This window comes from Melopsittacus undulatus, chromosome 12 (genome assembly GCF_012275295.1).
Source record: "Melopsittacus undulatus isolate bMelUnd1 chromosome 12, bMelUnd1.mat.Z, whole genome shotgun sequence".
NCBI classification, from domain to species: domain Eukaryota; kingdom Metazoa; phylum Chordata; class Aves; order Psittaciformes; family Psittaculidae; genus Melopsittacus; species Melopsittacus undulatus.
The window spans coordinates 17,695,537-17,718,178 of record NC_047538.1 but is presented as its reverse complement, the minus strand read 5'-3'; the positions used below and the strand labels follow the sequence as shown (position 1 = coordinate 17,718,178).

At 38.5% G+C, this 22,642-nt stretch overlaps 1 protein-coding gene across 2 annotated transcripts in view; it reads right to left on the bottom strand.

Moving 5' to 3' along the window:
* The window catches only part of RIMBP2 (RIMS binding protein 2), a 124,055-nt gene that overhangs the window by 21,551 nt on the left and 79,862 nt on the right, over positions 1-22,642 (bottom strand). The window contains exons 3-11 of one of the 2 annotated variants that reach the window (XM_031047838.2): positions 22,004-22,054; positions 19,520-19,540; positions 16,022-16,226; positions 9,265-9,416; positions 6,535-6,611; positions 5,477-5,586; positions 4,264-5,073; positions 2,018-2,169; positions 1,227-1,694 (exon numbers count right to left, since the gene is read on the bottom strand). In XM_031047838.2, coding sequence (XP_030903698.1) covers positions 1,227-1,694; positions 2,018-2,169; positions 4,264-5,073; positions 5,477-5,586; positions 6,535-6,611; positions 9,265-9,416; positions 16,022-16,226; positions 19,520-19,540; positions 22,004-22,054 — 2,046 coding nt within the window. The remainder of the gene's footprint in view (positions 1-1,226; positions 1,695-2,017; positions 2,170-4,263; positions 5,074-5,476; positions 5,587-6,534; positions 6,612-9,264; positions 9,417-16,021; positions 16,227-19,519; positions 19,541-22,003; positions 22,055-22,642) is intronic. The other variant, XM_005147721.2, reaches the window with a different exon arrangement.

Sequence of the window (22,642 nt, the reverse complement as noted above, 5' to 3'; positions counted from 1 at the left end):
TACCACTTATGTCAAAGTTCTCAGTAGTCTACAGTCAGAGGCTGCTAACAAAGATGCTTATTTCCCCTTGGCAAAGGTTTAGGAGACAGCTTAGTCACTACAACAGCATTTTTTACCTCAGTACAAAAAAATCTATAGAATGACACTTTGTCTTCTTCATCTGCTCTGACTCTTACTCTCAGCTACTTGATTCCTTCTGCTTACTCTCATGACAATAACCATCAGCCATCTAACAAGCTGGATGAAGGGCAAGAAGAAGACACACAGCTTCTTCTGCAGCAGCAGCCTACTACAAGAGAAGAATTTCTCACTAAACATGACAAATATCATTGGCACTATTTGATTTAATTTAGAGTGAATCCACCTGTAAAATTCTGTCCAGATACCCGAATTACACATTTTAAGCATCATTAAAATTAATGTAATTAAACATGGTTCAGTGCATGTTATGCCAGCAATTTTCAAAACCAGAAGTATTTAAATTCTCTTTCCCTATATGGTTTTTAAATCAACTTTCACTTCAGAATGCCAAACAAACTAATTGCCTTTTCTCCCTCTATTACATTTATGCCAGTCTGCTTTATTGATAAACAAGAGCAAAAATATACACATGCATATAGATGTATTTAGCAAATCTTACTGATCCAGAATTATTCAGCTGGGTTTAGCATACAAGCATGTCTCTGTCTGCTGGTTAAATTCCCTTATTAGGCTCTTTTTTGTGCACTGTCATTTTGTGAACTGTCAAAAAGATTAGCTTTCACAATAAGTCTGCTCAGGACTTCCGTCTAGCTGCCTATTTAGGGACCTATTTTCAAACTGCCTTTTATTGCTTTGGTCTCTTTCAAAGTACTTCTGAACTTGGTTGACTTTTTTCACGTAAGCATAAGACTCCCTTTTGAGTCCTGAAGGATCCAAGCACAAACTTTGATGATTACTACCCCCCCGCCCAGAACTAAGGTTCTGCACTTTTGGAGACAACATTTCTAGTGCTGTTATGGGCTTCCTATGCCAATCAAAAGCTGACCTTTATGGTTACAAGCATATTTGTGGAAGATGGCACAGAATTCTAGCACACTGTTTCTTCTCAAACTACAGATCTTCAGGGTTTAAGAATAATTAGCTGGTCCTTAAAACATGATGAAAAAATTCTTTGATGGAAAACACCACAATGAATAAAGCCAGCCTAAAAAAAAACCTTTTTGAAAGAAAAAGTTTGCCTTTACCCTACTGCTTTCTGCAACTCGTTGTGCAGCTTCTCTTGCCATGGCTTTTGCAACAGTATTTGGGACAGGCGTGCCTTGAGGTTGAGGGAGTATTCGGTTAGGTGATGGAGACCTCCTCCCCTGGAGCGGGCTGTGGAAGTTGGGAGCAGGGGGCTCAAGCATGTGTCCATGAACAGGGGATGCCGAACGAGTCTGCTCCCATGACTCATCCATTTTCAAATGTGGACCTAAATGTTCTTCTTTGGTTTCTGGGGCTCCGGCACTTGCTAATGGCTTAGATTTGGGAGCAGTTCTGGGGTGAGGGGTTGGAGGCACCAGTAGATCAGATGGAATGGCAGCAACAGAAGAATCCACTGATTCCCCTTGTGCAGACAGTGTTCTAACAGTAACTTCCTTGGCTTCCAAACTCCTTAGTCGCATTAGCTCCACCAATGTGTTCTCTGCTGTGGGAAAGATCACCTCTGCCACCTGAAGTAAACAAGCAACATATTAGCATGAAGATACCTAATTCCCTCCCCTCCAACCCCACTGAAGTACAACCTTTCAAGTCTTAACATGGAGAGAATTACTGCTAACACAGAGTGGGCTGCAACAGCTTTTGTCCAAAAGCTGAAGTGCTTATAGAAAAGAAGCTAATGAGCAAGATATGCACAAACAAGAGTAGGTTCTACTGAAAGCTTAGAAAAACCTGCACACAACCAAGTGCTGTCACATGCTTATTGTTGCCTTTACCTGTCAGTTGAAATTCACGTAATGTGGATGATCACTGTAACGCCAAAAGGAGAACTCACCCGTTGACCTTTTGCATAAACACCATAGCCTGTAACATTGGCCCCATGGGAGGTCCCTGTTGCTGTCAGAGTTGGTGGTTTCCAGGACACCAGTATGGTTGCTGGGGTGGACCCACCCCGTACAGTAACATCTTGAGGTGGAGCTGGAGGACCTATGAAAGACAAGAACAGTAACTATACAGATTCAAAAGCACTTACAGAAGCATAGGGTCAGTAGGCTATGGAGCCAGGAACTGGCCCTCAGCTTACAGCCATTAAGTAAGCTAAACTTCTTTACAAGATGGTCTATACTTGCAATTTGCTGTGGACCTATTTTTTATCCCTCCAGGCTGCATAACTGTTACTTACTCATAATACAGAAGTTAACAGAAAAAGGACGGAGAGAAAGACTCCGGAGTGGCACTGTCGGTGGAAAACTGCTGCAGCTGACAGCAAATGACTTTTTGGTATAAATCTCTGCACTGAATGAACACTACATACTCAGGAATCACTTTCAAAAGTCTCTGGACTGTGTGTGACTCCAAGTAATGATTTATGGGCCAGAAGCACATTGATACTAAGGTGCCATGTGAACTGCAAGCCAGAACTTTAACCTTTTCAACCAGCAGCACACTGGTTTAAAGGATGACTGGACTCAATGTAGTTGCACTGAAGAAAAAAAGACACCTACTAACCTTTTAAGGCATTTGCAACATGTTAGTATTGAAATACATCCTTACTTACATTATTACCCTACTAAAATTAGCTCTAGTCTGGACAGAAAATCAAAGTAAAAATATTGTAGAAATTATGAAGTCATTAGTTTCCAGGCATCCTGTTGTATTAGTTTAACAGTCAAACCTTGAGAAGTGTTTCATGCTAAAACTTCAGAAGCAGGGTTTCATCTGTAACCATCTCTGTGTAACAGCCAGAAGAATGCAAACCTTGGTTGCTGTGTTTGCTCATTTATTGCTTTAGCATACTTCAGCAACTAGAGGGAGATACAGCATGGGAAGTGCTTGGCCTGAGAAAACATCACTGGAAAGGCCTTCCTTTCCCAAATAACAAAGTCAACATAGCTAATAAGTTCAAGCCACCATGTAGGCAGTATCTCCTGACTGCCACATAACACATCTTAAGTTTAAAACACACTCCCCTCCAAGCAGATTCTGTAATAGCACTACACATATCTCATTGAAATGATTGTAGACAAGAGTTTATGCCTGAGTTGAGAACATTTTTACTGGAACTATAAATAAACAACATCAAAAGCAGTAGACATACAAGCTTAACTCCCTCTCTGCTCAATCAGCATCACTCTCCTGCATGTCTCCTTACACATAAGTCACGCAAGCCAAGGAAGAGACCAGAACTAATTCCTGCCCCTTTGCTAGAATCAAATCCCAGCAGGGAGTCAATTAAGCCATAGCACGGTACATGCTGTTGAAATTTCACTTGCCAGGAGTCACTTGTATTTGACTATCCCTGCTTCAGAGACATTCACTGCTCTGAAAGTCTGAATATATACAGTCTTCTACTTGCCCTTGATTAGATGACCTTGGTGAGATGCATCTATAAGGAAAGATGATCAAATTTTTCAGGTACACCACAAAAATTGTGAGATTATCCTTTAAATGCATTACATTATTTCTGCTATAGTTTTCAACATTATTTCACTGTTCTTAAATACTGGGAAACAACTGTTAACACTTATCAACATTTCTAATGTGAAAGCACTTTCCAAAACACAGACAATTTGCTATCTTTACAAATTCAGATTGTACAATGTGATTGCAACTTCACAATCAAATTGCATTTACATCCCCTAAGTGACTGTTGCTTCTCTAAGATGTCTGTGTTCATTTTCAGTTAAAAGTGCTTTAAGGCACATAACTAACATGGAAATAATGTGTCACAAGTAATAAATGTATTTTTCCCAGTGTTGTTCATACCAATGAAAATAAATTACTACCAGAAATACTGTAACTGGACAAATTAAATACAAATGGAGATTATCCTGATAAAACAGTGTGTAATCTGTGATGATTTTAAGCATGGTTTTCCCTAGTGATCTCCCCAAAATGTTCCAGTCAGAACAAAAAAACAGTAATGCAGGACAGAATTAGGTTTAGATACCATAAAGCAAACTAATCCCCAGTCTGCTCATGAAAGTGACAGGCATTCCAACATAAAGCTCAATGTTAAATTATTTAGCATTTTGAAAGAAACACCACAAGCATTTTCAGGTAGGGAGGAAAATATCAAACCTGCTGGCAATGTAGAAAATTCCACAAAGGCCTCCTTTTTTTCTCGCTGCTCCAGGGGAAGCTGCCAGGGCATCTGATGGGGCTTTGCCATAACCTTCACCTTGTAGGCCATATTGGGCTTCAAATTAAAAAAATGATACTTGTAGCTAGCAGCCTTGACAATGTCAAATTCTTCTTCATTAAGAAAGATCACATGACTGTAATTACTATTTGTAGGGAGCCAGGACAGCTCAGCAGAAATCTGGGTTATGTTGTCCACTTTAAGATTAGAGGGGGCCACTATAACATCCTTCCCAACTAACAAAGTGCACTGCAGTTCATCTGAGTTACCCTTGTTTGTGATGCTCTGAATTGATATTCTGTATGTACAAGTAGAAATATTAAGCTTTTCTATAAGAGCTTTCGTTCTGCTTCCCAAGGCTATGTTCATCCGTACTTCTTTGTCAACCAGAACATTGTAGCTGCTAATGGTTCCCCATCCGGGTGGCACTACCGGTGGCTCCCAGCCCACAATGACACTTTTGGCTAGTTGTTTAATAAGGGTGATTTTTCTAGGATAAGGCACAATGTCTTCTCCAATTTCATCAATGTTCACATCCAGAGTCCCTGCGCCATTGCTGATTACACTAGAGTCTACATGACTTGGTGGACTTATCTCCAAGAGATCTCCTTCCAAAACAGGACCTGAATGGTTGATAAAATTCTGATCTTGTTCACTGCTTAATGTGCTTGATAATCGGGTCTCATTGTCTTGAACAAAATCCACAAAGTTTGAAGGGACTAGTCCTCTTTGTCCATCTAGAAGTTCCCCTGGTAAGAAAAAACAATGCCATTAAAAAGCATACCTTTTGCATGTCAGTGCCTTGCAAGAGACAAGATAAGGAAGAAATAAGTGAAAACTGCATATAAACATTCACAGCTTCAGAATATAAAGGCTCAGTGAGGCAAAACCCAGAAATGCCAGTAAGCTTTCTTGTCGACTTAAAGCTTGCCAGTAGGAAAAGCTGACAATATAAAATATCTTATAATTAGCTTTGCCTGCAAGCAGCATCTTTGCTGGTGCAGAAACTCTGTTAATTGATACAGTGATGACGGAATAATTTTAGCAACTTATTTGGTAGTAGATGAAGGAAGGAATCAGGAGTGTGTTTGACAGATGAACTGCTTTTAATCTGCATGAATTAGCATGAATTCACAGATTAAACAAAAATACCTTCATAAAAGCCATCTTCATCCATATCTCCATACACATAAAGGTACTTTCCTGCCGTAAGGGGGAGCTCTGCTTCCGGATTTTCATTTGGTCCATCAAAAGGGTTATAACTGCAATGGAATACAGATGGAAAATGTGTGTTCACTTACAACCCCCACACAACTGCTTATTAATCACAGAAAGGTGTACAGTTCTAGGCCTGCACAGGGTGATCCCTCAGTTCAATCTTTTTGCTTCCCTTCTGAAACATACATTCTGAGTTCAGTCTAGGTCAGTTTGGTGTTGTGAACTACAACTGTACCACCAACAGGGTGCCATGAAACATGACCTATTTGCTGAAGTGCTCCACAGTTAAAACCACATCCTTTTCTATAGAATTTACTCACACATTTCTCAGTTGGGACTCTTGGAATACACTGGCCATAATATTTTCTTTTTAAAAAGTTAATTAAAGCAAACTCTGTTGTGGAGGTCTTTTTCTGGACCCATATTTCATTTATCAGACAGTCTTTTATACAAGTTTAACTTCAGTTTAACTAGAGACAAGTTTAACAGAGACAAAACCAGGGACTTTACACCTACAACAAGGTACTTGTAGACAAAAACTTCTTACAAAGTATTTAAATCCATATCCATCCTGAAAAAATTGTTAAGTCACAGAAAATTTTATTGTCACAGTACTTCATATCTGAAATTTTAATGGGCAAAACAAAGATAAGAGGAACTTTCAAATCTTTCTTGCACTGATGAAAAAGCAATTTATAAGGACAGATTGAGATATCCTCCATGAAGCAGGAGGTACACCTCATCTCATTTAGGCCTTGAAGGGCAGAAATACAGGAGTGGCTGAAAGAGGCGTGCCATGCTAAACTTTCTCTGACAATAAAAACACATGGAAATGGCACTACTGTGCAGCCACTGTGAACAGGAAAGGGGTCTGCCATCCATAACATTGGTTCCTGGTAATAATATAGTGCATGAATGAAAGTGAAGCAAAACCAAACACTGAATATTACAAACATGTATTATAGAAGTAATGAGCTGGGGGGGGGGGTTACCTATATCGGGCAATGCAAAGATGGACTTTCCCAGAATATCTCTGCTTTGAGGTATTGGAATTCTGATCATTATCCATCTGTAAAGACAACAACAAAAAAATACAACAGTATTTCAAAAAGCACTGTTTTCCTGATGGGTGACAGAAACCACACAGCAAACATCTAACATTTAAAAATAAATAAATTAAATTATAACATGGTTAATTTTACTTGGAAGAGCTTAGGCTACAAAGGAATGCAAGTCAGATTCTAACAGGGCAAAGAAATAGAGCTAATTCCTTGACATCTTGCTAGAGAGTCAGATCACCTGCCTAAGAATGAATGGTGGTTTTCCTCAAAAGCTTGCTAAATAGGTCAGTGGAAATGGTTGAAGGAGATGTGATGCTGGCCACACCATTCCCTCTCATGCTGCCAACTAAAGACATGTTTTTACCATACCAGTCTTACTGACCTCCTCACCCTCCTAAGTTTTTACTGAAGTCTTCATTAAAGTATAGTAAACTCAGTTATTCCAAGATGACCTGTTGTAAGTGATATGCCTAGTGTTTCTGGGCATAATACAGCAACATGATCACATGGACAACCTAGGGTGATACCCTAATGTTTTCATCAGAAGTAATAGTGGAAACCTCAAACCAGTGACTAAGTACTTAAGACAAATGCTGAGTTTAGAGCTGGTGCAAGTGTCAACTTCCAAACATTTTGAAACATGAGAATCACATAAGATATACCCCCCTTGGCAGTCCAATCCTCAGCGGCATCTGCTGAATTCCATCTTTCCACTAACTGAAAGAAGTAATGTATTTCCTCTGAATTTACCATCACATTTAATTCAATTCTGCAAGGCCACACATTTATTCCATTAGAAATCCAGTCTACAAATCCTGGAGATTAAATTGTAATGCTGAATCAACACAGACTCTACCTATTCTAGCTCTGTGCTAGGTATCTCTAGGTAAAATAGCGATGCTTTCTGTTATGCTTCAAGCCCAGTAGAGTTTTTACAGTGAGAGATGCACTTTCCTCATTTTACAGTATGCTGTGAACTCTTTCAGGAAAAATGAACAACTTTTCACCTGCACTTGAGAGAACTTCAAGACAGAAATACCAGTTTTAACAGTGGGATCAAATAAGAGAAAAATTGAATATAATTTCATGATCTGGAAAATGTGAATATTGAAATGCAACTTTCAGGCCTACACTGGTCCCTCCCTGGTTTTGTATGGAAGAAAAGTGCACCACAAAATTATTGAGTCAAGTCATTGTTCCTGTTAGGTTAGCACATCACACACTATTCTGCTAACACTCCACTTCCAGTGATGAGACAGCAATAGTCAGCTAACAGGTACTCCCCTCTGTGTAGCATTTGGGAATGCAGACACATTTTCAATTGTTATCATTCTGAAAACTTTATGCAGGCATGTCATAAAGCTCCTAACTAACCCAATAATGCTTATTCTAGAAGACTTTGTAACTAGTAACAATCAGGGAAGTTGCAGATGTATTTTCACAGAGTGCCAATTGCTTTTATTTCACACTTCACAGCATTATGCTCCATTTTTGGATTTTATTCATACACTCTTCCCCTGGGTCCTGGATACCCCTGAAAGAATGGAGCTTAATTTCTGTGAGCTCACATAATGTAAGTATGTATCATATAATTACACTCTAGAAGACACATGATGAACAATCCTGCAAAAGATGGCTTGACGTTCTCTGTGAGATAACTCAAAAATAATAGAAAGAGGGAGTTAAATTTGATGTGCACTTCTATTTCTTGCTGTTAGTTTTGCCTCCCTAAAACATTGTTAAGCTGCTTTTTCTGGTTTGACTACTTTGGGATGCTTTTTCTGTGGCCTCTTCAAAAAGCAGTGAATGTTCCCACTTCTCAGATATGCTGCTAAACATAAATATACACGTATATTTATTTGTGGATTCTCCTTACATATGCCCATGGAATTCCTACTGTACAAAAATATCCCACACCATACTCAGGCTTGTGATCCATTTTAAAACATTTAGCAACTTCCACAGGTTCAGTGGCAATGAATATAAAATAAAGTATGCACACAGTTTCAATTTATTTACTTTCATAAGGATTAAGGACGGGATTTAGACAGCAACGTAGAGAGTAAAATCTGAAGAACATTTCCTTATAGCTGCCTGGTCACATCCTGCAATTTGCAGTTCCAGGTTATAGGCTCAATATCAGTTCAGGAGACTGCTAGAAAGAAGTCCTGCAGAATGAGCTACTTCACTGTCAGAGCATACCTGCCTGGACAGGGCACTGCATGGGATTTCTCTTTCACCTGTCCAGGCTGTATCAAAATCACACCTTTTGGCAGATAAAATAATGATATAGCTGCATAACACAGACATACACAAGAAGAAATGCAAACGGAAATGCTGACTTACTATGCACAGAAGCAGTACAATGAATGCATCACTGGAGGCTGAGGTTTTCACAGAATCTCAAGGCTCTCTCACACCCATTTTTTAATGCTGTGCAACTAGGATATCAGCTAAGACTTCTTTGAAAATATCAGATTAATTCCCACTGGTTAACCAAGTTAATTCCCATGGTAACCAAGCTGTCTCAGAAAATCAGAACATTCATGCCTTGATCTTCTAAAAGCAGGTGGACCAACCTGCACTGGTCCCCTGGAGTGGAGAAGTCTTGGCCCCATAACATAAATTTTCAGTAACAAATTTTAAAGGACAAAGACTCACGTCTGAATCAAATCTGCATCTTGGGGTACCAGATCTTGACTTGGACAGGAATGTAGGTTTGACAGACAATTGTTCTGGTTTGTCTCCAGATATTTGAAGGGGTCGTATAAACTCTGAAATCACACAACGACTTCCAGAAGGACTTTCATGACCTGGCAGTGACCAAAACACACGTAAGTATTGTTCTCAAGCAGAAACATTGCCAACTAATAAGAAGCAGTGAGTTATTTTCTCATACTGTTAGAAATCCTTCTAGAAAAAGACTAAGGTAGGTAGACTGCAGTGCATATAAGCTGCTAAGCCTACTAGTTCCCAGCCTTGCAGCAAACTGCTTAAGTCAACAATATGTAATGGAATATAATGTAGAAAGTGAAGGTATTTTAATAAATAAATCAAATAAAAGCTAAAGTTTGCCCTAGTAAAAAAAAAAATCCACCTGTGTTCTTTGACAGCTTCAGACGAGTTATCTGACATGCTGCTTAACATGCCCAGCACTAAAAGCTGCTGTTGGAACCCTTCTATTTCCCTTGGGGACTTTGTCATGTACTGTAAAGTAGAATCAAGCCATGCATTTATCTTCTAAGAAAGTAGCTGAAATGCTAGTAATTTAGTTGGCAGGATATTCATTTGGAAATGAAGGGAAGTGATTTGGCTTTTCGCAGGACAAAGTTCCAAGAACACCTGCTTCACATTTCTTATGAGCTCCTCATTTACACCGGTACCAAAACACACAGTTTGATCCCAGGGCCATCTCTTCAGTTTCTGAAAAACAGACGACAACCCACCTCTACTTAAAAATAAAAAGAAGATGACAGCTTATATTGCACATTTAAAGGACCCAGGGAGGCAGCCTTACAAGAGGCTGAACACTCTTGTCTCGACTCAAGTGAAAACCAGGCCCAGTGGTGAGGAAGGACAAGTTAAAACAATTCCATCAATGTTGCAAGAGGGACTAATAAAGTGTAATAAAAAAATACTTGCACATTTTTTCCATTTTACTGTTAGTTTATTCCCCAGATGACATGAAAACAAGCAGGATGTTGTAAACTGAACCTAATTATACTTGCAGCATCAGCAGAAGTTACAGCAAAGCAGAGAGCTAGGGCATTGCTGACACAATCAAATATGAAGAATCCTTTCTCCTTTCTCTCTCTCTCATTAACATAGTGAATCTATGCTCTAATTTTTTCAGACCATGGATATATGTAGGTTCAGCATTTCCTCTCCAGTTCTGCAGAATTCTGGACAGCAGTGTTTTGCTACTGCATTGTAAGCTTCCCAGACACATGCCACAGGAATTATGAGTGGAACTTCTTTGCTCATATTGCAGAGGAGAATAAGCTCCAAAACATATCATCGGAGGGTTTTTCTGGTGTTCTCCTTAGTCCGATATGATTAATTTTCTCTGCATCACTGTAATTTACAGCGGGACAGCTTAAGCACATTGACAGCAGGGAAATATACAAGTCATCATATAAAAGATTAATTACAACCAGCCCTGCTTACAGCAGTCCCCAAGCTGAAAAAGGGCACATTTTTTATTCTTGGAACCTTTCTCACATATAAAACAGAAAAGTCATCCCCGTTCAGAAACCTTTAGCCAATTTAGCTCCTTCTGTTTGCTGTTAATGTGCTTGCCATATCAGCCCACCAGTGCCAAGCCTATAAATAACTGGTCCAACTGTGATTATTCATTCAAAAGAAACTGCTGTTTCGTCTCATACCTCCTGGATTTTTCAGGCTTTATTATTAAATTAGTTTCACTACATACAAAATGTGGAAAAAGATTTTTGGACAACATAGCCCTTGCTTTGCATGCAAACAGGATAATAATCAGGATAGGAACATGCATTATCAAAAATCCCAGAAATATCAAGATGCTGGAAGCTATTCAGCTCCCTTATTTTTTCCACTTGTTAAACAGGGTATGTAAAATCTACCTTGAGTCCTTAATACATAGGACAGAAAACTGTGCACTAGTTGTAATTGCCTCATATACACATCTATGGCTCCAGATGGTGCTAATAACTAGATACAGCCTACTCATCAGATACCTCACTGCCCAGCAGAATAAGACTATACCCATACCCCTCAATGTATGTCTAACTATAGCTTCTGCGTCAGAAATAGCTATGCAAAATGGATCTGTCTTCCTAAATGGACTTATTGCTGCCTTCAGAGCCCTCTGTTCTCTATTTTTTTGGCTACTTGCGCAATGTAACATCTCCCTGCTCAGTAAAACCTGTAGTGGGTGCCACCAACTCCTGTCTCTTTATGAAAAAGTGCATGAAATAACAGGAGCTGATCCTTTAAGGCTCTTTCCCATGCTGTGGGACTGCTTTTATCTGGGACCACAATTGGAGATATTTCTTAAAGCAGCTTAAAAATTAATGCAGTTTCAATGAATTCTAATATCTGCAATACATTGGAAGAACAGATTTTTGGGCAAGCTGTATCATAAAAAAGTAGCAGTTAGTTTCTGTGTATTCTGGACAGGAGACTTTAATAAAAGGTCAGAAGATGCCTAATAAATACATGAAAATTCATGTTGATTCTATATATGTAGAGTCATAGTTGGATTAAAAAAAAACAACATAGCATCATTGAGCAATGCCTTGGCAAGAAGAGAAACAGATCCATTGTGCATGAAGCACATTCCTCCTGAAACCTCCTGAATCTTGGTAATCTGATTGTCTGTTTTGGGGATCACAAACACATGAGTACAGACAAAAATGGCTACATTTAAAATCTGGCCTAACTTTACCTCCAGAATAAGAAACAATTTCAAATGGGGTTCTCTTGTTCATCCTAGACAATTTCACTGCTGTCCCTGGGCTTGAACAACAGAATGTGGAAGAATCAGACCTATTAAAACTTAACTCACTGGAAACTAAGCAAAAAAAAAAAAAAGCCCCTTTCCTTTTATATTTGCACTCTGGAAAAAAAAAACCAAACAAGAGTTAAAAATGAAAAATTCACAAGGTTAGTTCCTAAGAACACACAACAGCTTCTAGGAATGTCTCTTTTTTTCCCACTCTAAATACTAGAGAAGAACCTTATGAAGCCAAGGGGATTTTGTCTACAAAGTCTCATAAAAGCCATACACCCTCAAAACGGCCTTTATTTTCCCATGACTGCCAAGTATCTGCTAAGGAAGTCTGAAGACTACCCTTTTATGGAAAGACGCAAGGAAGAGCACCAGACTTAATTTAAATGTCCCAACCCAAGTAGCGCTGGCCATACTTGTAGAAAAATTAGTACAACCTCCATTTTATTTATTGGAACTACTAATTCATTACGGACTACCTAAACTATCTAGAAATGCCATTTAAATGAGCCTTTTATCTAATGAATAACAGATCTTAAAGTTTCTGTATCTGATTGTGACACTATTATATGTATAGAGTGAACTTTTAGATTCTAATCTATTCTGGCTAGGTTTATTTCATTTCCTGATACATTCAAATATCACCCATTAGGGCAAAGCATCTGGTCATAAACTGATCTTGTTTCCATCATTTGCTTTGCTTTGAAAGCTGTCCTTGTGTTCCCTCTTGTGCTCTTTCTTCCTCACACATAATAAAAATAACTACACTTCTGGTTTGAAGAACTTGCTGTAGCATTATAATCATTAGTGTCAAATAGTTGATTTCAATAATTAGAAATCCCCCCCACTGGCTCAAACATTACTGTTATCAATGCATTCATCCTGAGAATGAATATTGTCCTAGGATTTCTGATGTTTATACACTAGTGCTGAAGTCCCTGAACAATAAGTCATATAAAAATCAGTAGGTTATAAGAAAAGGTTTATAGAGCAAGGCCTTCAAATGACATTAGTACAGACTTAGTTGTGTTTTCTGTGTTTTTATTCAAGGATTTCTTGGAAGATGTCTGTTTCACAGAATCCCAAGGGCTGGAAGGGACCTCGAAAGATCATCTAGTCCAACCCCCCTCCAAGAGCAGGGTAACCTAGAGTACATCACACAGGAACTTGTCCAGGCGGGCCTTGAATATCTCCAACATAGGAGACTCCACAACCCCCCTGGGCAACCTGTTCCAGTGCTCTGTCCCTCTCACAGCAAAGAAGTTCTTCCTGATGTTAACGTGGAACCTCCTATGCTCCAGTTTACACCCATTGCCCCTTGTCCTGTCACTGGATATCACTGAAAAAAACCTCGCTCCATCATCCTGACACCCACCCTTTACGTATTTGTAAACACTGATGAGGTCACCCCTCAGTCTCCTCCAAGCTAAAGAGACCCAGCTCCCTCAGCCTCTCCTCATAAGGGAGGTGTTCCACTCCCTTAATCATCTTTGTGGCTCTGTGCTGGACTCTTTCAAGCAATTCCCTGTCCTTCTTGAACTGAGGGGCCCAGAAATGGACGCAATATTCCAGATGCAGCCTCACCAAGGCAGAGTAGAGGGGGAGGAGAACCTCTCTTGCCCTACTAACCACACCCTTTCTAATGCACCCTAGGATGCCATTTGCCTTCTTGGCCACAAGGGCACATTGCTGCCTCATGGTCATCCTTCTATCCACCAGGACCCCCAGGTCCCTTCCCCCTTCACTACTTTCCAGCAGGTCAACCCCCAACCTGTACTGGTACATGGGGTTGTTCTTCCCCACATGTAAGACTCTACACTTGCCCTTGTTGAATTTCATCAAGTTTCTCCCTGCCCAACTCTCCAGCCTGTCCAGGTCTTGCTGAATGGCAACACAGCCTTCTGGTGTGTCAGCCACTCCTCCCAGTTTAGTGTCATCAGCGAACTTGCTGAGGGTACACTCAGTTCCCTCATCCAGATCGTTGATGAAAATATTAAACAGCACTGGTCCCAGCACCGACCCCTGAGTGACTTCACTAGCCACAGACCTCCAGCTGGATTCCGTGCCATTGACCACAACTCTGCCTTCTTCCTTTCAACCAGTTCTTGATCCACCTCACTACCCACACTTCACACACTACCCTCACTACCCCCACATCAAGCCTACACTTCCTTAGCTTATCTATGAGGATGCTATGGGAGGCTTTTTTCAAAGCTGTTTCCATTAGCATTTCAAGAATAAAAGTAAGTTAACTGGGAGAGTTTGCCTGAGGACCTCAGAAAGTTTACTTGATTTTTACTTGAGGGCTGCGGCCTATTTATATGAATTCCAGATCTCAATCCAGATTTAGGCTAGCCAGGGATACAGACTGACCTTCACTAGCTGCCTAAAGGACATCTCAATACCTAATTGCCTTTCCTTTAAAATTAATTGTTGCTTTGAAAATCCCACCCTTGCAGACATGAGCAGCTAATCTTGTTTATATTAAATTTCGACAAAATCTTACAGCTATCAGGTAATGCCTTCTGAATTCTCTATTTAGCGCACTGGAATACCCATTTATGTAAGACTTGCAGCTCCAGTACATCTCTAAACAGGTATTCAGCACAGTGGGCAACACCACAAACAGCTCAAATTTTGTGTTAAAAAACCCAAGGCATACAATGTACAAAGTTACTGAAGTGAAATGAAAGAAGGATGTCACCTTGGTTCCTTTTGACCTGATTTCACATTGAGTTTAGCACCCTTCACTGAAAATAACTGCTCATCTGTAATGATAGGGAAATGATTTGTGATTTCTAGGCACTATGCCTCTAATTTTTTCTCAAAGCTTAGGAAGACGAAATAAATAAAAGCCAAGACTATTTCATTTTTCCAGTTCCTCTTCATACTTATTTAAAAACAACCTGAGGGGAATTTGTAAGTAACAGAAATTACCTGACAAGTATTCCTTTGTGGAACAGATAGTTACAAAGTCATTCTAGCATGGGTGATACTGAACTGGTGAGCGTACTCTTCAGCCTTGATAACAACCCAGTTATAATGTACAATCTAACATGATTTGCATGCAAGTTAGTTTCAAGTGTCTTCTGCTAATCTCTTGCCTTCATCTTTGCAATTTTCTTATGAATAATGAATGGTTAACAAAGTTGTGTACTTAGGAGGCAAAGTTGCCTCTGGCTACAGGATATGACCTGACAGAAATACACTTGGAAAAACGCATACTGTGTTGAAGTTACTGGGCACTATATGTGAAAGACCAGTAATATAGGTGTAATTTAATAAGCAACTGGAGATATTATCCCCATTCAGTTCTATGAAGCCCCTTTCCAACCAAAATCACTCTGTGACAGTACCTGTGTTTTTGGAGTCAGTGTTTGCTTTCATTGAAATGTTTTCCTAATGTTCTACTTCCAAGTTTGTTTGGGGAAATGCCTTTTCTGTTGAACAAATGAAACCAAACAAAATACATTTCCATGTTTGTAAAAATATTTCATGCAGTTTTTCCATTTTGTATCCAGGTCTATTTACAAGTTTCTTTTATGTAATAGCTAATGCAATGTCGGAGGGTGTGTGCTTTCTTTTCTCATGAACTGAGATAGCAAATCTAACCCTCTCCCTGAAACAGTGCAGGTCAGTCTTTATTCTTCCAGGAGAAGCAGATATTTACATAAAGAATACAACATTTTAACTCTGAACACGTTTCTTGTCACTACACTCAACAAGACAGAATTCTACTCACAAGAGTGTCTGAACAAAACTAGAACCTCGTGAAGACTCAAAAGATACTGTGAAATTTAAACAAGTCACAAAACAGGAACAAAGCAAATTCTGTCCTCCATTTGTACAAGCAAACTCTATTTACATCGAGTTACACCTTAAAATATACAGGGTACAACAAGTAACTACAGATAAAACGCTGGTCCTTACCTTTGCCTATAGAAGTGGCTATTCCATTCATTAACTGGGATAGAGATTTACCGGGAGAACCAGAGATATCTGAGGATGCCACCGAGTTACTGCTCAGGAGATCAATCTTCCCTGCTTGCTGTCGGAACTTCTCCAGCTCTCTGGATAAGAGGTTAAACTGCTCGCTCTGCATCCGGCATTTCTCCTCTAGCTCTCGGACCTTGGCCTGCACAAGCAAGACATCACAGAGACATTTGACTGAGTTCAGAGTGAGCTGTGACTGCATCAGATTTTTCTACAGTACCAGGAAGCCAGGATAGGCAAACTATTTGGGATACACAGGCCAACAATCACATTTTTCTGCTCCTAAATTCTCACCCATGTTTAGAACAAAACCTTTTAGTAACCCTGTAATATCGCAGTAAGTATTCCTTTAATCTCCAGTCTCCAAAGGGGAATTTCCTCATTGTATTTTTGGCAGTGCTAAAACAAAATCACTGCCAAGAACACCTGCAAGCAGATCCTGCAGCTTTGTGACTTCTACACACATCTGAATGTCACTTTTGTGCACTCTTCCAACTTCTCGTAAACCTCAGATGTATTTCTGAGGTTGGCCAATCCTCTGCTATTATGCTGAAGACTCCTGAGTTGCTAGATTAACATTTATGTGTTAAAACACAACAACAACAAAACAAGGCCTACAGTGGTTCATGTAGAATGTGAGCCCATCGACTGGCTGAATTCCCTTGCAAAGATAATGCTCCTCACTATAGATGCCAAACCACACAGAAGTAATCCAGACACCAGCCAAGAGGAGAATGTGTGTGAGCTAGTGAGAAGTACAAAAATGTCATTGTTGGCAAACATTTTTATTTTGAGGCATCAGCCTTCAACAAAACAGAACTTCAAAGATAAACTTGTGTGCTGACTTGGGAGATCTGCCTACATACAGTTTATGAATTCCTGATGTGAAAAAACGGATGAAGTGATGGAAAGATTCCCTGGCTGAAAGAAATGACAAAGGGCATGGGAATTTATGACTTTACAACTTTTACTCAAAACATACATAAGGGGAATGAAAACGCGAAATCCAAATCTGCACATTCATTGTACCAGCTAAATTAAACATACAATGATTTTTTCAATAGAATGCATTTAAATTTCAATCTGCATTTATAAACAGCCTGCATATCTATGTGCATACATTATTAGATATTCCCAAAGAGAAAACCCACAAATCTACAGAGAGTAAGGAAAGAGCATAATGACACGTGTTGCAAATACTGAAGAACCAGCAAAGCTCCTGAGAAGCTCAGTTCTGAGGTCTGATTTTCACATAGGGACAAACAGTTGTTCTATACTCCAAAAATGTGTCAGAGCCAAAGTACTATTTTAGACCTATGGAGCACTCATGGTCTTATGTGCGGCCACCCAAACAAGCAGAAGTAGCTCAACAGAGACAGTAATAAGCTCCTTATGTAAAAAGCCAATAAATTATATCCTAATCTGATGCTTCATGATGAACAAACATGACTTCCCTTCATTAAAACCCCCTTTATAGTATATGCCTAGTTAAACAACTGAACTAACAAAGGAAGTCTGGGTACCAATTGGATTCAGTTAATTGTACTAAATGTCTTTTTCTTGAAAGAAAAATGTTCTCAGTTCATATAAAAAGATCTGTGCATACTACATATCAAGAAAACAACATGTATTACATACCACTATAAATAGATCTTAGCACAGCTAGACAAACAAAACACTTTATAGTCCCCAGAAGAACACAAAAATCTAAATTTCCTACTACAGCAGGTGGTATGGCTTGTGCCTTTCTTTTGTAACAAATACATTTTTAGAGCTACAGTAAATTTTGAGAAGATAATTTCTTTGTATTCATAAAACACAAATTAATTTAGTTCTGCCAAAGAAGTCTCAAGGGTATCTACCTGCCTCATTATGAAACAGAAAACAATATGGTTACAGAGACCTTGTGGGAGTTTTACACAAACATTAAAGGCTTTGATTTTTGGTGGGTTTTTTGTCTTTCATCTTTTCACTGTGGTTTTGAGCAACCAAAATATAAGCCTTTGCTACTTGTTAATTTGCTGCATGAATAATGCATCTATGTACCATTTTAAAAGAACATTAAACAAACAAAGTAGTAAACTGATGTAGGTTTTTAGATCCCCTCTTTCCAACGGGAAGCTTAAGAATTAGGTATTCAACTCACTAAGAATATATACTGACCTTTCCACATGCAGTTATGGAAACTCTAGCATAAAAACAAAAATAAAAGCATCACAATCCAGACCTGAACAAGATGCTAAGGCTGCCTTAAAAATTTTGGAAAAAAAAATAATTATTTTAATGTATTATTATTATTTATTAATTTAAAACTTCTTTGCATTTCAGTATATGTAACTATATGTTTGACATTTTTTTTTGAGCATCTACAAACTTCAAGTTGTTCTTTCATGACAGTATGAAGCCTGGATGAAAAATGCCTTCACTACTTTTTTATCAAGGTTGTGCGTTAGAAGTGAGTACAAAGCTGTTACTACATAAAGAGCAAACTGTCCTAAGATCCACAACAGTGCTGGCAGGAGGCATCCCGTCCCCATCTTTGTTTTTTCAGTTGAGGCATGTTTATTATTAGACAGCCACACTCACCTCCCTGTGGAAAATCAACATGTTGGATGTCACTGCAGAGCAAGGCTTATGCTCTCAGATGAGTTTTTATTCATAACGTGGTATAGCCTATTCTAACAACAACGACATAGAAGTGCCAGGTCTACCAGATCTCCCTAAACCTAGATCTGCCTATAGCAGTGGCTGTATGAAAACACATTCTCTACTCCAGACCACACTTGAATGTATGCCACCTAGGACTTGCCAGGTTTCTCATACAATACATAGTGCTATTTCTAAAATGTAAACAGCTTCTTGAATGGAAAATTAAACAGACTTCATCCATTACAAAAAATACTGTTCACACAAGACAGATATGACAATGAGGAACTTTCCAGGTGGACAGCTTGAATTCAGACTAGTAATTAGCTCACATATTCTGCTATGGAGATACCATTTCATGGTTTAACTATTTACATAGCAGCAATGGCTTTCAATAGATGGCTTTCACTTAAGGTAAAAATATCACATAAAATTATCTCTGTATAAACAAAGAAACAATCTGAATTCAGACAAAATCCACACTGTCAGAAAGGCACCATCTTGAATAAGCTACCAAACCATTCCTACTGGGCATGCTCATCAGAAATCAGCTGTCAAAACCAGCTTCTGGGTTTTCATTAGGTCATGCCAGATCTGAAAATCAATCTTGTGGAAAAAAAACTTCTGATATAAGTGATTTGGTATGAGGCCAATAGACGCCAAGCATGCTTGCGTAACAATGGTTCTAGCACGCATCCCATGCAAGGTTAGGCAGGATTATCATACTCATTTTAAAGGTCAAAGTGCATGATTCATGACAGGGAAAGGAGAATTTATGCCCTAAAATACCTGCATGCTGTCCAAGGTGTTCTGGATGAAGTGCAAAGCAATAAATTCCAAACAGGGCACAGTAAACAAAGAGATGTGAAATAAACAAAGAAATAAAAACAGTTTTGAACACTTTTTTTACATTTCAAAGCAAAATACATTAGAACAGTTAACACGCATAGAAACATGCATTAACACAAACCACACTACAGAACATTCCAGAAATCAATACCACTGCTGATCTTACATTGCAAAAGGCACATTAAATAAAATGCTGAAAATTAATAGGCTCATGGCAATGAAAAGCAAAAGACTAGGAAACAATGGGGTTATGCAAATCAGAGGTCACAGACAAATCAGCTAAATGTGAATTCTGATTAGCTTAAGGCAGGTAAACAACCATTTGCCTGCTTTGTTTCTACTTCTCTTTTCCTGCATCTCATAGTTTCCACCAGGTTTTAAATAATAATTTAATATTATAACCTTAAAGGAAAGACAAACTTAACACACATGATGATGAAATAAAACATGTTCTGTGGGAATAATAACTTTCACAGATACAAATAAACATTTATATTTTTTAAGATTAACAATGCATCACAAAAAACACCTTCCATCAATGCATGACCAGTAAGTGCTCAGACAGAAAAAGGTAAAAAGAAATCACCTTCTGCTTAGAACAGATTTCTAACTTAAATACTGACAATGCACTCGCTATAATCTACAATATCCCATGTTCTTTATGATATGTATGTTATGTTAAGACCAAACAACCATTCAGTGCCTTTTCTTTTCCTCAGGCAGAAAAACTGGTTTACTTGTGCATCTGTATTTTCTGACACTTAACCTTATCCTTCAAAAAATGTGATTGGAAATGAAGGAATCTGTTCTTCATACTGAAAAACTAGGGAGGAATTGTTTGCTTTAGGAACCTTCTTACAGGAGTTCTAATTTCTGCTACACATTGTAATTTGTCCTATCTTGCACAAAACTGTGCAGCCTGTATTTCTAAACAGAAGCAGCAAAGGGAATATAAAGCCCTATCAGCACCAGTCAGATATTTTAAGTGTATTAATTTAAATTCAAATTTTTGTGGTTTCCTATGTAATTTAACCATAACTGTATGTATGTATTCTAAAGGTGCCATTATTATAAGAGTCTCAGTTTAAAACCATTAAAAATTTCACTCCAACCTAGAACAAAGAGGTTTTACACACCTTTTCTTATTCAAACTAAAACTGATAGAAAATCTAATGGGTTTTGATTATGACTAAGAATTTGCTCCTACTCTCCATGTCACTTCTATACAAGACACATGCAGTTCGATATCTTTAAGCAAAGACTAAATCAAAGACTAGACTGGAGATTTTTAGGAATAAGGAGTTGAAGGAAGGCTTGAAAAGCTACTATTGAATTTAGAGTCAATATCCTGTGCCAAGGTCATAACTGCTATGAGCAATTACTAATGAAAACACTGATTTTTTTTTTATTTTCCTTTGTGAAGGATGTTGCCCTTATGGATGATGTCAGTATGTGCAGGTAGTTAGTGCCTTAAAAGTTAGTAAATCAGATCTCTGAACTATCTCTCAAAATTTTATTTATTTAATAGCATTTACTTACTAAATCCAATAGTCACTGGCAAATTCTACAAACATATTGCAGCATAGCTGGGAAACGCTAAGAAAGGCCACTGCTGGTGATAAACAGCAATAGGATTAGAGGCAATGAACATGGGTAGCATCCAGAGAAAAATGCTGACAGGATACAAGAAGAATATTCTTCTTAATAAAAATCGTCAAAGACTGAAAGGAGCTGCCTGTGTGTTTTGTCATATCTCCATTCCCAGAGATGTTTAAAAATGGACTGGGCAAAGCCTTGAGCAGCCTACAGTGATTTTGAAGAGGGCCCTTCTTTGAGCAGGGAGGTCCCTTCCAATCCGATGATTCTAACTAAAAATTTGAATATGTACCTGGTGCCTGTGATTTTCAAATGCCCAGTTCTGGCTGCCTAGAAAATACAGCTTTCCAGTAAGAAGAATGAAGTGTTCTCTGTCTACTATGCCCTTTGAAGGTTTTTTCAGTGTCCAAATTCCCTTATTAGGTTTAAAAATTTTGGCTCTTTAGCATGTTGCTTTAGGCTTAATACACAGTATTTAACTAGGAATGTCAGGTAACTTACTGGTATTTCCAGCTATATTTCCAGTCTAGATGAAAATAATTCCCACAATTAATCACTTGCTTTTTATATACCTGACAGTATTTTACAAAAAACAGTACCAACATTTCTATTCTAGAGAGAAAGTGAGGTACATATATCACTTCCAACAGCTCAATTTAATACATTCCTATCTGAATTATAATCTTTAAAGGATGTAATTACATTAGAAGAGAAAAACCAATAAAGTATATGCCTACATATTACTTGAACTTTCAAAATGATGATAGTGTACAATTACGCAGAGTGGAACCTCCACAAGCAAAGGTAACAAAAAGGGTATCTTCTTACCTCTAGCAATTGAACTGCTCCTTCATGTTCCTTCTTAGCTTCAACCTGAGCCTTGATTTTATAAAAATAGAAAAGGGAAAGGGAAAAAGGAAATAGAAAGAAAAAAAAATTAGTCATACCACATGTAGTATGCTCTAACCACAGAAAGCAGCATACTGTATACTCAAATTCCAAGCCAATTACAATTTTGAAGGGGTGGCTCTGCCAATATTACTACAGAGATTTGGTTCCAAGCCACTGAAATAACTGCTTATTTTTAGGAGACTGAATCTCAGCAAATGTTAGCAGCACTGGTATTTTGTGGGACAAAGACAAGCATTCTCAACACACTGCGAGACAAGAACATATCAGAAGTATCTCTGGAACCCTTTACATTAGACTTGAAAAATGAGCTTGTTACTCTACATTGCAGGAGGTGCAGACACCTACAATACCAGCTAGGAGAAAGCAACAGAAAACCTAAGCTCATTCTTTACATGTAGCAACCGTATTATCATCTAAATAAATAGCTCACAGAACAACACTTCAAGGCAACCACGAGAAAGCTTGTCTGTAAACAGGTGTGCAACATTACAGTCTATTCAACTGAGACAAAGAAGAAAAGAAGGAATTGCAGAAAAGTTTATTTTATGCTAAGAA